This window comes from Opisthocomus hoazin, chromosome 3 (assembly GCF_030867145.1).
Source record: "Opisthocomus hoazin isolate bOpiHoa1 chromosome 3, bOpiHoa1.hap1, whole genome shotgun sequence".
In the NCBI taxonomy this organism is placed as follows: domain Eukaryota; kingdom Metazoa; phylum Chordata; class Aves; order Opisthocomiformes; family Opisthocomidae; genus Opisthocomus; species Opisthocomus hoazin.
In genome coordinates this window covers 50,996,479-51,008,791 of record NC_134416.1, presented here as the reverse complement: position 1 = coordinate 51,008,791, position 12,313 = coordinate 50,996,479, and the positions used below count along the sequence as shown (strand labels likewise).

The window sequence follows — 12,313 nt, the reverse complement described above, 5'->3', positions numbered from 1 at the left end:
AACATAAGAAAAACAGCAAAAAAGTTTATTTGTTGTTAGCACTATTTATTCTTTACCTTTTTGACGTGGATTTTCTATCTGGGAAAGATTTGCTTAAAGCTAACAATGAAATACTTGAACTGCAACACCTTGATATTAACAGTAGCTAAATATTGAGTTTAATCTCAATATTTTTAAAAATCAGGTTTTGTAGCAGGAACCCAAATGTGACAGGTATGTTAAGAAGTGTTGAGCTACATATGGCTTAGCTAGGCTTCTCAGTACTTAGTAGAGCTTAATCACTGTGTTTTGCTGTTCAGTGGCAGAGTGCAAGAAGTGACCTGATTATGGATATCTGCAGTGGTGTATTATCTTTCTTATGGCTGCAGAAAGCATTGGCTGTATTTCTTCTGTAAAGCCATCAGTGAGGCCACTAAGATATGTTAAAAAAGAGAGTACATTTAATGCATTATAGCATCAAGATACCTTTGTATGTTATTTCTTATATTTGGCAGATTACCCCTGGCAAACGCTCCTGCAGTGCCTCAGTCACACCAGTGCTTGGATTGCTGTGTTAGTACAAAGCTAATTTCATTTGCAGCTTCCACTTGGGAAGTGGAAATTGCAATTAAGTGACTGAGGTATGAGCATGTTTCAGCATGATAATCTGTAGTGGAGCTACTGCACAGACATCTGGGACAGGGTTATACTAAATTTCTTCACCATGATTCACCAGAACTGGTCATCTATGTTTGAAGGTTATGAATATAGAATAACCTATAATATTAATGTCTCTGCACAATCTCCGTGCAAATAATATTTTAATATCTCAGCATGGTCACTTTGTATCATTTCATATTCTTTTTTGTCATAAAAAATACCTCATGGTTGTGCTTCACCAGATTTGTTATACAGAGGTTCTGAGCTAAGAAGAAAATGACAGCCAGTAGCAGCAGCAATATAAACCCTAAATCGTATCCTTAATGAATCTATAAAAAGTTTCGCTGATGACTTCACTGAGGTCAGAACTGGGCCCTCAAGTTGGAAGATTTTTTGTTTTAACAGGGTTTGTCTAGATTTTCATCATTAAAAACAGAGCAAGATGTGAACTGGGATGGTCCCCCTCCTCAAACTAGAAATGTTTTCCTATTGCCTCCCAAATTTAATTCCAAATATTAAGGACCAATATAAGGAACAAATAAAATCGCCACAAACCAATAATTATTTCACTCTAACTCACTTTAATCTCATAAAATGAATGTTATTATTATAAAATGTGTTAGAACAATACTGAACCAGTAACACAGTGCTCGAGGAACTGAGCCAGCAGTAGGAGATGCGTATTCTTCCCTAGGTATAGCCACAATGTTGTAATAAGGCTTTGAACTAGAAAATATTCAGTGCGATGTGTCAGTGTGAACGTGTCATGGTACAAAACGTAACAAGCTGCTGCTTCTCATTGCTTGGGTATGTCTGAGTGAGATGAGAGCTCCTTTAAGAACTTGTGAAAAATACATAGAAAAATATGGATCTCTACAGGAGCTTGGAGGTACTGTAACAAGGTACACCCTGGTGATGATCACATTGCAAAAACACTTTTGAGTTTGTAATCCCAACATAGTAAAGTCAATCTGGTAGAAGTCTCTCTTTTTTTTTCTTTTTTTTTTTTTAAATTGGAACTTGTTTCTGTTGTATAGAATTGAACAGGAATCCTTTGCTAGTATTTTTAAATCATAATACTCAAATAGCAGTTAAAATGGACACTAATATTTTTGTGTAAGGCTACAAAATAATACATTTTACTTGCAATTAGTATGATTTTGACAGAATTTAGTTCCACATGACTTGTTTTGTAGAAACAACAGTATTTTGACAAGTCAGCCGTTTTTGCTATTTTTCTTGGGGGAGAATTATGTTTACTTTCAAATAAAACTCCTTGAAAATGTTATTTCCAGAATGAATAAGATTAATAGTAATCTAAATTTAATTGACTCTCTTCTAATAATTTGTTCTTCAGAAATACCTTTGAATTAAGACTGACAGCTTTTCTTATTTACATACTTCTAGTATATATATAGAGAATATAGATATTTACCAAATATGTGTGTGTGTATATATCGAAAGTTCCCATTCTTTCTCCCTTTCTTTCTCTTTGAGGGCAGGACCTGTTAGATCAATCAGTTAGGCATGTAGCAATTCCAGAATAAGTGAGGTCTTGAAATTCAATGGGCTTTACCAGTAGGAGCGATTTTGGTATCACTACTAAAATGCTTTTTTGATTTATGTAATCTAAAGTCCTTAGACTCTTTGCTATTTGAATTCCTAAATGACACATTATTCAGGTTGCTTGCTGAGACCTATCTCCTTATCAGTTACTGTTCTTCTGATGCTCAGAAAATCTGGAACTTTTATCCACGTACATTTGAAAACTGCACTAACCTGAAAACAATGTCTCCGCCATGCAACAAGACCATACTCTGTACTGAAAACTAAGTAGGAATCCTTTGTGAGAAAGTGTCGATATTTAACGAGGGCTCCTGAGAATTGGTAGTTTGCTCACACATCCTCCAAGCGTATCACAGCAATTAAATGATGCTTTTAGCAAATGTCTGTAGTTGTAGCGTTCAGTATTTTCATCTGTTCTTTTCTAAGGTCGTGGTTATGTTAAGAGTGCTTTTCTGGATCAATATCCTGCCGTGCTGGCACAGTCCTGCGCAGGGCTCGCAGCATCCATTAGCAAAGCTGACCTTTCACCAGCACAGCATACATCACACCCCGGTACCTGTCACACACCCCGGCTGCATCTTAGCTGTGGCAAAAGAAGCTTCTAATGATATCTGGCCGAAGAAATATAAATACTGCTTTTATTGCCTGCAGTGCTAAAAATGTATCAGTTATATCTGCATCCACTAACAATATACTACCTCTTATTCCCAGATATTCCTGTCCTTATTGACAGTGCAATGTAGATGAGGATGAGCTAACGGACCACTGTCTCACCACAGATTGGAAAGGAGAGCAGTGGTAACGTACAGAAGTATATATTTGGCTGAATTCACATGTTAAACTGATTAATTCTAGCAAGCATTACCGATAGGAGATCATAGACATAGAGAAAATATATTAATTGTTTAACTGGTTTTGACAGTGAAGGAAAAACGTACCTACATTCCTTCCCTCTTCCCATCTGTCACAGACTAGCGTGTATGCACATAATATTTAAAATATTAGCACTCCTATTATCGTGAGTGCTGGTAGGAGCACTGAAAATAGTTTAGAAAGTCTTATGATGGATACAACAAACAGGTACTTACAACCAAGACAATGAGCATTATTAGGTTCAGTGACTTGCCTGCTTTTAAATCCCGCATGTGCTATTTCTACTGTCCTAACTCAGATTTATGTGCAGCATTTCCTGTGTATTCTCATCTGGGTTTTGAGGTTATAGTTTAAAAACTGTTTATGTGGCCTTATATAGGAGTTTGTCATAGAGTAGGTTTTAATTTTCTTTTTTTTTTAAGTTAATTTCACATAAATGGCTTCATTCTGAAGGTCCATAGAGGTGGCGAGGTCTTGCTGTGACCCTGTTTGTAGGACTGAGGTCCGTAGGGTGTAGGCTCAGGTCTCGACAAGCATAATTTACTTCCCTGATCGTCATTTGCTGGCACATTTTAGACTCTGATTCTCACATCTTGCAGAAGAGGTGTTCTAGAGAGGTTACAGACTCAAGGGCTCGTAGACAAATCAACCAGCACTCCCATTCCCTGCAGCGGGTGGGATGGGGGAAACCCGCTCATTTCCGTTTCACGCTGCAGGTTGGTTTTCACTATTTTAACCGTGATCATATTAGTAAGTTATTGTGGAGCCAGAGCTCCGAGTAAGTTAAAGGAAGTATTCACTCAGAGTGTATATTGTGTTCACCTTTATCTGAGTTAATGCTTTAACATCAAACATTTTGCCAAATTTTGTATTTTTCAGATTAGACTCTATTTACTTTGGTCAACTGAAATAACTGTCAATAATTTTTACCACACATATCAATCTCTCTTATTTTTTCAGTCCGGGCAAATCCACAAATAGGCATTTTGTGTAGCTGTAGGGCAGAATTAAGCCTTAAAACTTAGAAAATTATTCAATCCATTGCTCAATTCAGAGTTGCACATGCAGGCTGATCCCGAGAGACTTGTGAGACATTATAGAGCTTCTGTTGCACATTTCTTTGAAACGTAATGTAAAAAACAATACTCAGAACTATGTTTGCCTGCAAATAATGTAAAAACTGTAAGTCAGGGAATGAAAATGTGATCTTTTAAGTCATACTGTTTTCATAACTGCTTTAATTGGTTTATAAACTGTAGGCACCACATCGTTAATACAAAGCAAAGAGAGGGAACATGGGGAGAGGTGCAACTGCGTTGTTTGCTGCTGACACGGTGACCCTTCCCTTTAATTCTGAAATACTTTGGAGTAACTATTTCAGGACTTCAGGAGTAACTGAGAAAGTGATTCAGCATAACTGTTTCAACCTTTTTGTTTCAAACTTAGAATAAACACATTGGAGTCTTAATTCTAAGAAAGGCGTAAGATTTTTGGCATGTGTCATAATGTTCATTACCACAACATGTCATAAAGCTGTTTTTAGTCTAAACATATTATATTCACACATGGTGTATTCCATGACAATTGTTTTTTTAGCATACACATAGTGTTTTCATAATACTCCTTGAAGAAATAAATGTTGCAGCAACATCAACTTTTATAGTACAGAGAACCCACAGGAAGTAATGCAGCTTTTCTTTTGATTAAGTGTTTTAGGTAGTTCTGTTGTAAGCACACAGATGAACTAATTTGTTATTGATGACCAGAGAAATCCTGTATGTTGCTTGTAGCACTTCATCACCCAACAGTGGCTTGGATGATAAACATATGGATTATTTGTTATTTTTATTTACTATTTCACTATATGTTACAGTTTATTATTTGAATGAGAAATAAATGGATACATGAGTTGTTTGGATGATAAACAAATTTTGTACTGGATAAAACAAACGCTTTTGCATGACTGGAGGGAATATATTAACCATCAAATCTATATCGGCTGTCAGTCCTTGGGATGTCTGCAGACACGAATTGCATAGCACGGATCAGTGTAATTGACAGCTGATCTGACAGTGCACTGTGCCTAGCAGTGTTCATCTTGCTCAAAGAATGCTGTTTAGCCATAGCAGATCCACTTACTTCAGATTTCTACTTTTTTAAACACTGGTAATTTTTCTTCTGTAAGACCTCCAAGATGAAAATTGAGTACTTCCTTCCATTTATTTATAGTGTTGTCCAATTTGTTGCTTAACATCTGGGAAAGATACAAGCTATTTCAGCAGAAATTTTGTAAGGCATCTTCAACTCAGACATACACTCCACTGTGTAGGCATGTTTAGTAGGCAGGGTGGTGTTGGGCTGATGGTTGGACTTGATGATCTTAGAGGTCTTTTCCAACCTACGATTCTATGAAGACTACATAGTGAGTAACGGTATTTGCAAACTACTAGGCTTGATTTCTTTATGTGTATCTTCTTCCACACCTTTTACAATCAAGAAGTCATGAAAAGAACTGAGCAAGAAACTGCACCACAAAGTCACGAAGCATGGCAGATGAATACAGAAACAGCATAGTGTGGTAGTCAGTGGTGCCAGCTTACGGATTCTGTCCTCAGTTCCGATGCTGTCTAATGGTGGGACAAGGGAAAGGCACTCCACTACCTCGCTTCTTAACAGGTATTATGCATCTGAATATTGTTTATAAATTACTTCGAGATCCTCAAACAGAAGCCTACAGACTTCAAATGAAAGTTGTTTCAACAACCTGTTTTTACTCTGTAAGAACCTCAGATGACACAGTTGTACTTCTGAAAGGTGCTGCAGCTGTTTGCTATCTAAGTGGGCTGTAAAATAGAAAATACAGCACAAGCATTATCATGCTGTTAGAATTTCTCAAGAGTATCAGTTAATGCTTTCCCATATTTATGTTAAATACTCATCCAGAAAAAATCCCAAAGAAAGATATAAAGCATTTTTTTTAATGGGGCAAAAGCACTAAAGCAAATTATGTCCAAATGGAGGGCAGGGGTGAAGAACTATCTTACTAATTTGAACCTATAGTGGACACAGACCTATGGATGATAGCATTTTAATGATAGCTCATACATACATAGCTTCATAAAATATAGCTAAGACTTGAGTATTTACTTCTATACACAGTAATACAACATGCATCACCAGCTTGGACTCTTTAATAAATAGCATGAGCATTGTTGGGTTTGGCATAATCACTGAGTTCATCTGTTTCTGCATTTGACATTCTTATTTATTTCAACTTTCATAATGATTTCTCTTGCTGTATGTTGCAGTCTTTACCACTAAGGAGTAGAAAATTAGGTATTAAACTTTAAATGTGGATGTTTACCCACCACAACCAGTATTTTGTTAACTGGTAGCTCAGTCAAAATTAAATCTATTAACACATTAATTACTATCTTGACAGTCAATAAAATATCCTTTTTTTCTTTCAGGACATAAACACTGTTGGAGAAGTTCTTGTAGAAAGAGTTCTGGATGGGTCATTCTTAGAATATGTGCATGTGAGTCATCCAAATAGTGCGTAAGAACTACTGAAAAAGAGGGGAAGAACATGTTCTGTACAGAGACATGGTCATTAAAATTTAGACTTTTGCAATTAATGAAGTATTAGTAAGCTGCGTGGACCTAAAAATGTTGTGGGGTTTTTTTTCTTAAGCATTGGCATTTTTCTGCCCTTAAATTATTTTTTTTTAATTAAATTTCAGTTTCATTTAAAAAAGGTGGTGATTTTTTTTTTTTTTAAGGATAAAAGAAAATACTGTCAGTTTCTCTAGCTAAAATACCATACTCCTGAATTCGCTGACCATCCAGTATTCAGACACCTGGCTTTGACAGCAGCCTCTCCTATTTGTTTGTATCTGCGTTCCCTGGAGCAGGCCAGTCTTTTGCACATCAATGATGACAATGCAATGCCGGAGGTAGACGACAAACAACAGCTTTTCAGATGCTACAGGACCAAACAAATTGGAACAACCACCCCCTCAAAATGGTATCAGGGATGCTACCTGCTGTCACAGACAGTGTTACTTTCCTCATTGGACTGCACGTAAGTTTCCATTTACAGTGCAACAACAGACTCAAAATTAGCGAAGTTGGCAAGTGAAAGCCATCTTGAAAGGTGAGCAAGAAGTATTTTGTTTATAATAAAACAATAGAAACCTGTTCAAGAGATTGACAGTGTCTTTTAATTAACCTGCATTCTTACTACGTAGGTTTAAAAATTTGTAGGTTTTTTACATGTACAGTAGAATATAGTATCTTTCAAAGATCCAATTGATCTGTGAGAAACTAAAAGTCACGTTCATTCCTAGAAGCATGTACAGCGATGAAAGTAGCTTTAGTAACATGGTAACATGTTAACAAGGAAACTCCAAATAGCTTTTAGGTCTTTACTAGGTTTTTTTTGAAATCACAGTGTGACTCCTTTTTGGGAAGACAAAGAGTCAATGTTTCACGTGCCTGGGAAAGCTGCCTTCCTTTTTCTTCGAGAACTGTCCTTGGGAATGAAAATTCCTCAGTCAGAAATATGGACAGTGCTGCTCCAAAGTGTGGAATTTGTGGGAACATTTGAGTAACTAGAGAAAAAAAAAAAAATCTGTTCTGCCAGAGCAAAGTAGCCAAATTTATAGTGAAAAAGTTATTGGACATTGTTATTTGTTATATATATTGTTATAGTCAAAGTTATTTGACTTCTGAAAAGTTGTGGTTTCCTGCACATGTAAAAAATATATAGGGAACTTTCTATATGTATGAAATAAGCTACCACTGTAGGAGTGTTGTCCTTAGTTTTGTCTATGGCTGCAGGCGTCCTTTGTCAGTGGTGATACAGATATACCTGGTAAGAGCAAAGGATGTCCTTCCTCTTGCAGGTGGCACCTTCTGATCCCCCTGCAGCTACACAGCTTCCTCTCACATCCATCTTTGACTGCTCTGACAGAACAAACCGCTGCCCTTCTCATACGGGCAAGGAGATGTGCTGTTTTTGCAGCGGCAGCAACATCGTCAAGAAAGCAACCAAAATAATATTTGTACAAGAAGTAGTTGTTCAAAGTAGTCCAACAGCTGTGCAAAGGTGATCTAAAATCTACCTCATCAGTAGCAGTTCCCCCCTGCAAACAGCAAAATTTTATGAGCAGTTCTACAAGTTTTCACTGTTGAGATTTCATTTCACAAACACGTTTTATCATGAGGAATAAAAAGTTGGCAGGGTCATGGGTTTCATTTAATCCAAAAAGTCTGATTTAAAATGCTTTCCTTCAAATAAATGTGTTTCATAAACTTTAGCTGCCTGATTTCTCTTTACATGTTGTCTATGTCAACGGCAAAAACTACGTAAGATTTACAAGGCTGGGGCCATGCTATATATTGCTCCACAGCGTAGTAGTTGTCAACTCCAAGGTCACAGCTTTATTAAAGGATCAAGATTTACAATAATGTTAGCAAGAGCATGAATGCCTTCACGCACACCTTCCTGTAGTTTACTTCCCTGAGGTCATCTGCGCAATTTCTCCCCCTGCCAAAAGCTACTAATCGATAAATACTGCGGTCTCCCGAACAAAGTTCAAATGGACTCATCATGTTCCTTTAGTAATAAATCTTTGCTTTTGTTTTAACATCTGCATTCAGGGGACGTAACCCTCTTTACCTGCAGTAATTAATTTAACCTTGCAGCAGCCTTACTTGGTGATTAAAAACTGCTCCCCTTTCACAGACTGAGAAACTGAGACATGAGGACATGCTTTGCTGAAGCCATAGAGGAAGACTGAAGGCTTGGAAGCCCATCACTGCCTGCCTCCTGTGGTGAGGCTGAAGGCCGTGCTGCCTCTCTCCCAATGAATAACACAAGGTGGTTATGTAGCATCTGAAATGGGGCTTCTCTAATTCTGCCTTCTAATGTACTTTCATGGCATGGACAGAGCATACCTGAAGTTGGCTATGCAGCCGTTGTTTAGTCACAAAAATGCACAAGAAGCGTTCTGCAGGCTATTTACCATTTAAGGTACAGTTATATGTCTTCTTCTGGCTGTACTTGCACTGCTGAAGAGGTCACCGCCACCAGCTGCTGCTCATTGCCCGTCAAGCCTACTCAGATCTACTGGCCTGGCTTCCTACTTCATTTCAGGGAAGAACATAGGAACTTTAAATAGTATGGGTTTTTTTTTCCCTGCCCATGAACATCTCATCTAACCCTTAGCAGCCTCTAACAGAGCAGTGGCGAGATGAGGGGAGCGGTAACCTCCCGAGCTAGCAGAGCCACAGTTAGAAGAGGACATCTTGCCGCAGTGCCTCAAATCCCACACCTGTCCTCTCCCAGGAGATCCCTGCCCAGGGAGTTCTGCCTTTGCCACCAGATTCTCTCCCAACCTGAAGCATGGGCAGTAAATACCCCAGCCCAGGCAACTTAACTCTTACGGTGTGTCCATCGCTTAAGATGTGCTTCCCCTCAGTGTTTCAGCTTACCCAATATTTAAAGGCATTCAAATTTTGCCTCCATGTGGTCTAATAAGAAGGTATTTAGGGTAGTCATGGGCTTTTGCTCTCCTGTCTCTGCTTTTGCTTAGGAAGATACTAGCATTTTTAGCCAACAGTCATTGCGATAGATCCTGAATAAGAGAACAGAGCCAGCATCCGTCACAGAATCACAGGACGGTTCACCCCCCATCCTCACCTGGAGAGAGACCTGAGCTTCAGCTTAGTTTCCTGCGATTCCCTCTCTCCCCTCCTAACCACAAGCCCAGATGGTAGCATGGGCACTGCCTCTTGCTGCTGATCACCGGCAGGTACAAGAAGCCGCCTGAAGCCTGAATAGTTTCGAAATGCCAGAGGCTGAAGGCATAGGTGAACCAGAGGTCTCAGACATCTCCCCACCTAACGGTCTGCTCTAGACATCTTAGCTATGGTATAGACAGCTACAGCCCCAAGGAGAGAGGGAAAACAAAGGTGAAGCACCCACTTCTCCTCAGCCCTTGTCCCATATCTTTGATACAGGGTGACAGACCAGGCCTAGCCTGAATCTTAGTTTTATTATGAACTAATACGATCTTCACAGATTAAGACATTCTGGAAAAAATATAATCTTTACAAATCCATTTGTTTTTAAAGCATTGCCAGCATTTTGTTTGTTGTTTACCCGCCAAGAATTACGTTCCAAGCAGGTCAGTGCCCGGTGTGCTTCACAGGTCCAAAGTCTTCTTTACCTGGAGAAGTTTGTTGGCATCACGACATCGCTGCGATGACGCTCTCATAATTCCTTATCCTGGAAGAAAGAGCACGGAGCTACACTGCTGAATTACGGTTCTGTCAGTATCACCCAAGAGGCAGAAACCCCGGCCCAAATATTACTAATACGACTAAAAATACCGCTAGTATCTGTCGATCTATTAAAACAAACAAACAAACAAAAAATTAAAGAGAGCGGAAACGGCTACATTGTTGCCTTATTTGTACAGAAAGTGGTCGTAAACGCTTCCTTCCGATGTCGGGCCTGGGCCGGGGGCCGGAGCCGGGGGTAGGCGCCGGGGACCCGGGGCCGGGACGCCGGCCCCGGGTCCCCGGCGCCTACCCCCGGCTCCGGCCCCCGGCCCGGGCAGGCACACGGTGAGAGGTGGTACCGCCGCGGCCCTACCCGGCGGCGGGGCCGGGAAGCCTCCTGGGCCGGGCAGGGCGAGGAGGAGCGGAGGCCGCCCCGCCGGGCCGGGAGGCGATCGCTATGGAAACCCAGGCCCCGGTCCCGCCCCTGCTCCGGGAGAACCGGCGGCGGGGCGTGGGGCGTTGGGAGCCCGGCCGGAGGGAGCCGCCGCGGGGGCTGCCTCCCCGGGCACCGCCAGGTAGAGCGGGGAGGGGGGGGAGGAACACGACGCTTCCCGGGCCGCGGAGGGAGGGAGGGAGGGGCGGGGCGTTCGGCGCGCAGGCCGAGCCCGCTCCCCCGCCGCAGCCCGGCCTCCTACCTGCTGCCAGGTGCCCACCCGCCATCTTCTCCCGGACCACCGGCGCCCTCGCGTCCCGCGGCCGGGGGGGGCCGGGCCTGCCCGCCGGCGCCCCGCGGGAGCGGAGCTCAGCTCGCCGGGGCGGGGCTCGTTTCCCGTCGCCGCTCCTCCCGGCGAGGCCCTGACGTGTTGCCATGGCCGAGGGACCGGCGGCGGCGTGCTTCAGCGAGGAGGATTTTTACTGCCCCGTCTGCCAGGAGGTGTTCAAAACGCCCGTGAGGACCGCGAACTGCCAGCACGTGTGGGTATTCCTCCTCCCCCTGGCCTGCCTCCCCCCTCCCCGCGGCCCGGCGGGCGCTGAGGCGCTGCCGCGGGCCGCGCTGCTGCCCCGGCCTGGCCTCCGCTGGCAGCCCGCCCCCGGGTGCCCGGTGTGAAGGCACCCCGCGCCTCCCGCCGAGCCGGCGCTTGTGAACTTGGTCGTGGTTTCCCGCCCGGGGACCGCCGCGTCGCCGCTCGCTCCTTCCAGGGCGCCTGTCCTGCCTGTTTCGGGGGGACGTTCGGTGGCGAAGCGCGGCTCCGCAGGGAAGCAGGATGGCCCTTGGCGGTTGCTGGGCGAGGAGGGCGAGGGGGGAGCCCCAGGATCCGGCGGGCTGGGATCTTGGGGAAGGCCGTGCGAGACGGAGCTGGCTTTTGGCTCCGCTGAGGGGCCGTCACCGGGAGCTGCTCTGGTACGGCATCCCACCGTCACGTGCCTGCCGCACCGTTTAATATCTCATTAATGATCAATCCGCTGTGCAGCTCGGGAATACCGGTCAGTAAACAGTAAGATCTTCACCTAAAGTGCTTTGCCAAGTTCCCCTCATTTCCGTGTACTTCTGTGTAAGCACCGTTATTTAATTTTGCTTAAATTTATAAAGATATGTGTTAAGCAGACTGTTACTCTGACCGGGTACCTTTTTTTCCCTGATAATCACCCAGCTCTCTTTAAGGATGAAGCGACTCTCTCTCACTTTGCTAACCTGTGTTTATGGTAACTTCTTAATTTAGGTTTTGCAGGAAGTGCTTCTTGACAGCTATCAGAGAAAGTGGAACGCATTGTCCTCTCTGCCGGGGGAGCGTGACTAAAAAAGAAAGGACGTATCCCAAAAGGGCTCTAGATGTTGAAAACAGTATGAAGAAAGCTTCTGGGGGCTGTAGATGCTGTGAGAAGCAGGTAGAGTAAAACTTTACAAAAAGTTGGGTAAATTTTTCTTACTTTTCATCAGACACAC

At 42.5% G+C, this 12,313-nt stretch overlaps 1 protein-coding gene and 1 long non-coding RNA gene across 5 annotated transcripts in view; one reads left to right on the top strand and one right to left on the bottom strand.

The window, feature by feature from the left end:
* Positions 1–7,278: 7,278 nt before the first annotated feature.
* LOC142360855 (uncharacterized) lies at positions 7,279–10,617 on the bottom strand. Its single transcript, XR_012763444.1, has 2 exons — positions 10,247–10,617; positions 7,279–7,691 (listed from the first exon to the last, which is right to left on the bottom strand). It is a non-coding gene; the product is annotated as an uncharacterized LOC142360855 (long non-coding RNA).
* A 367-nt stretch (positions 10,618–10,984) lies between these two features.
* The window catches only part of LOC104329165 (E3 ubiquitin-protein ligase RNF138), a 50,229-nt gene continuing 48,900 nt past the window's right edge, over positions 10,985–12,313 (top strand). The window contains exons 1-2 of one of the 4 annotated variants that reach the window (XM_075416243.1): positions 10,985–11,343; positions 12,090–12,255. In XM_075416243.1, the coding sequence (XP_075272358.1) occupies positions 11,237–11,343; positions 12,090–12,255 (273 nt within the window). In that variant the 5' untranslated portion in view covers positions 10,985–11,236. The remainder of the gene's footprint in view (positions 11,344–12,089; positions 12,256–12,313) is intronic. The other 3 variants (XM_075416241.1, XM_075416244.1, XM_075416246.1) reach the window with 3 other exon arrangements.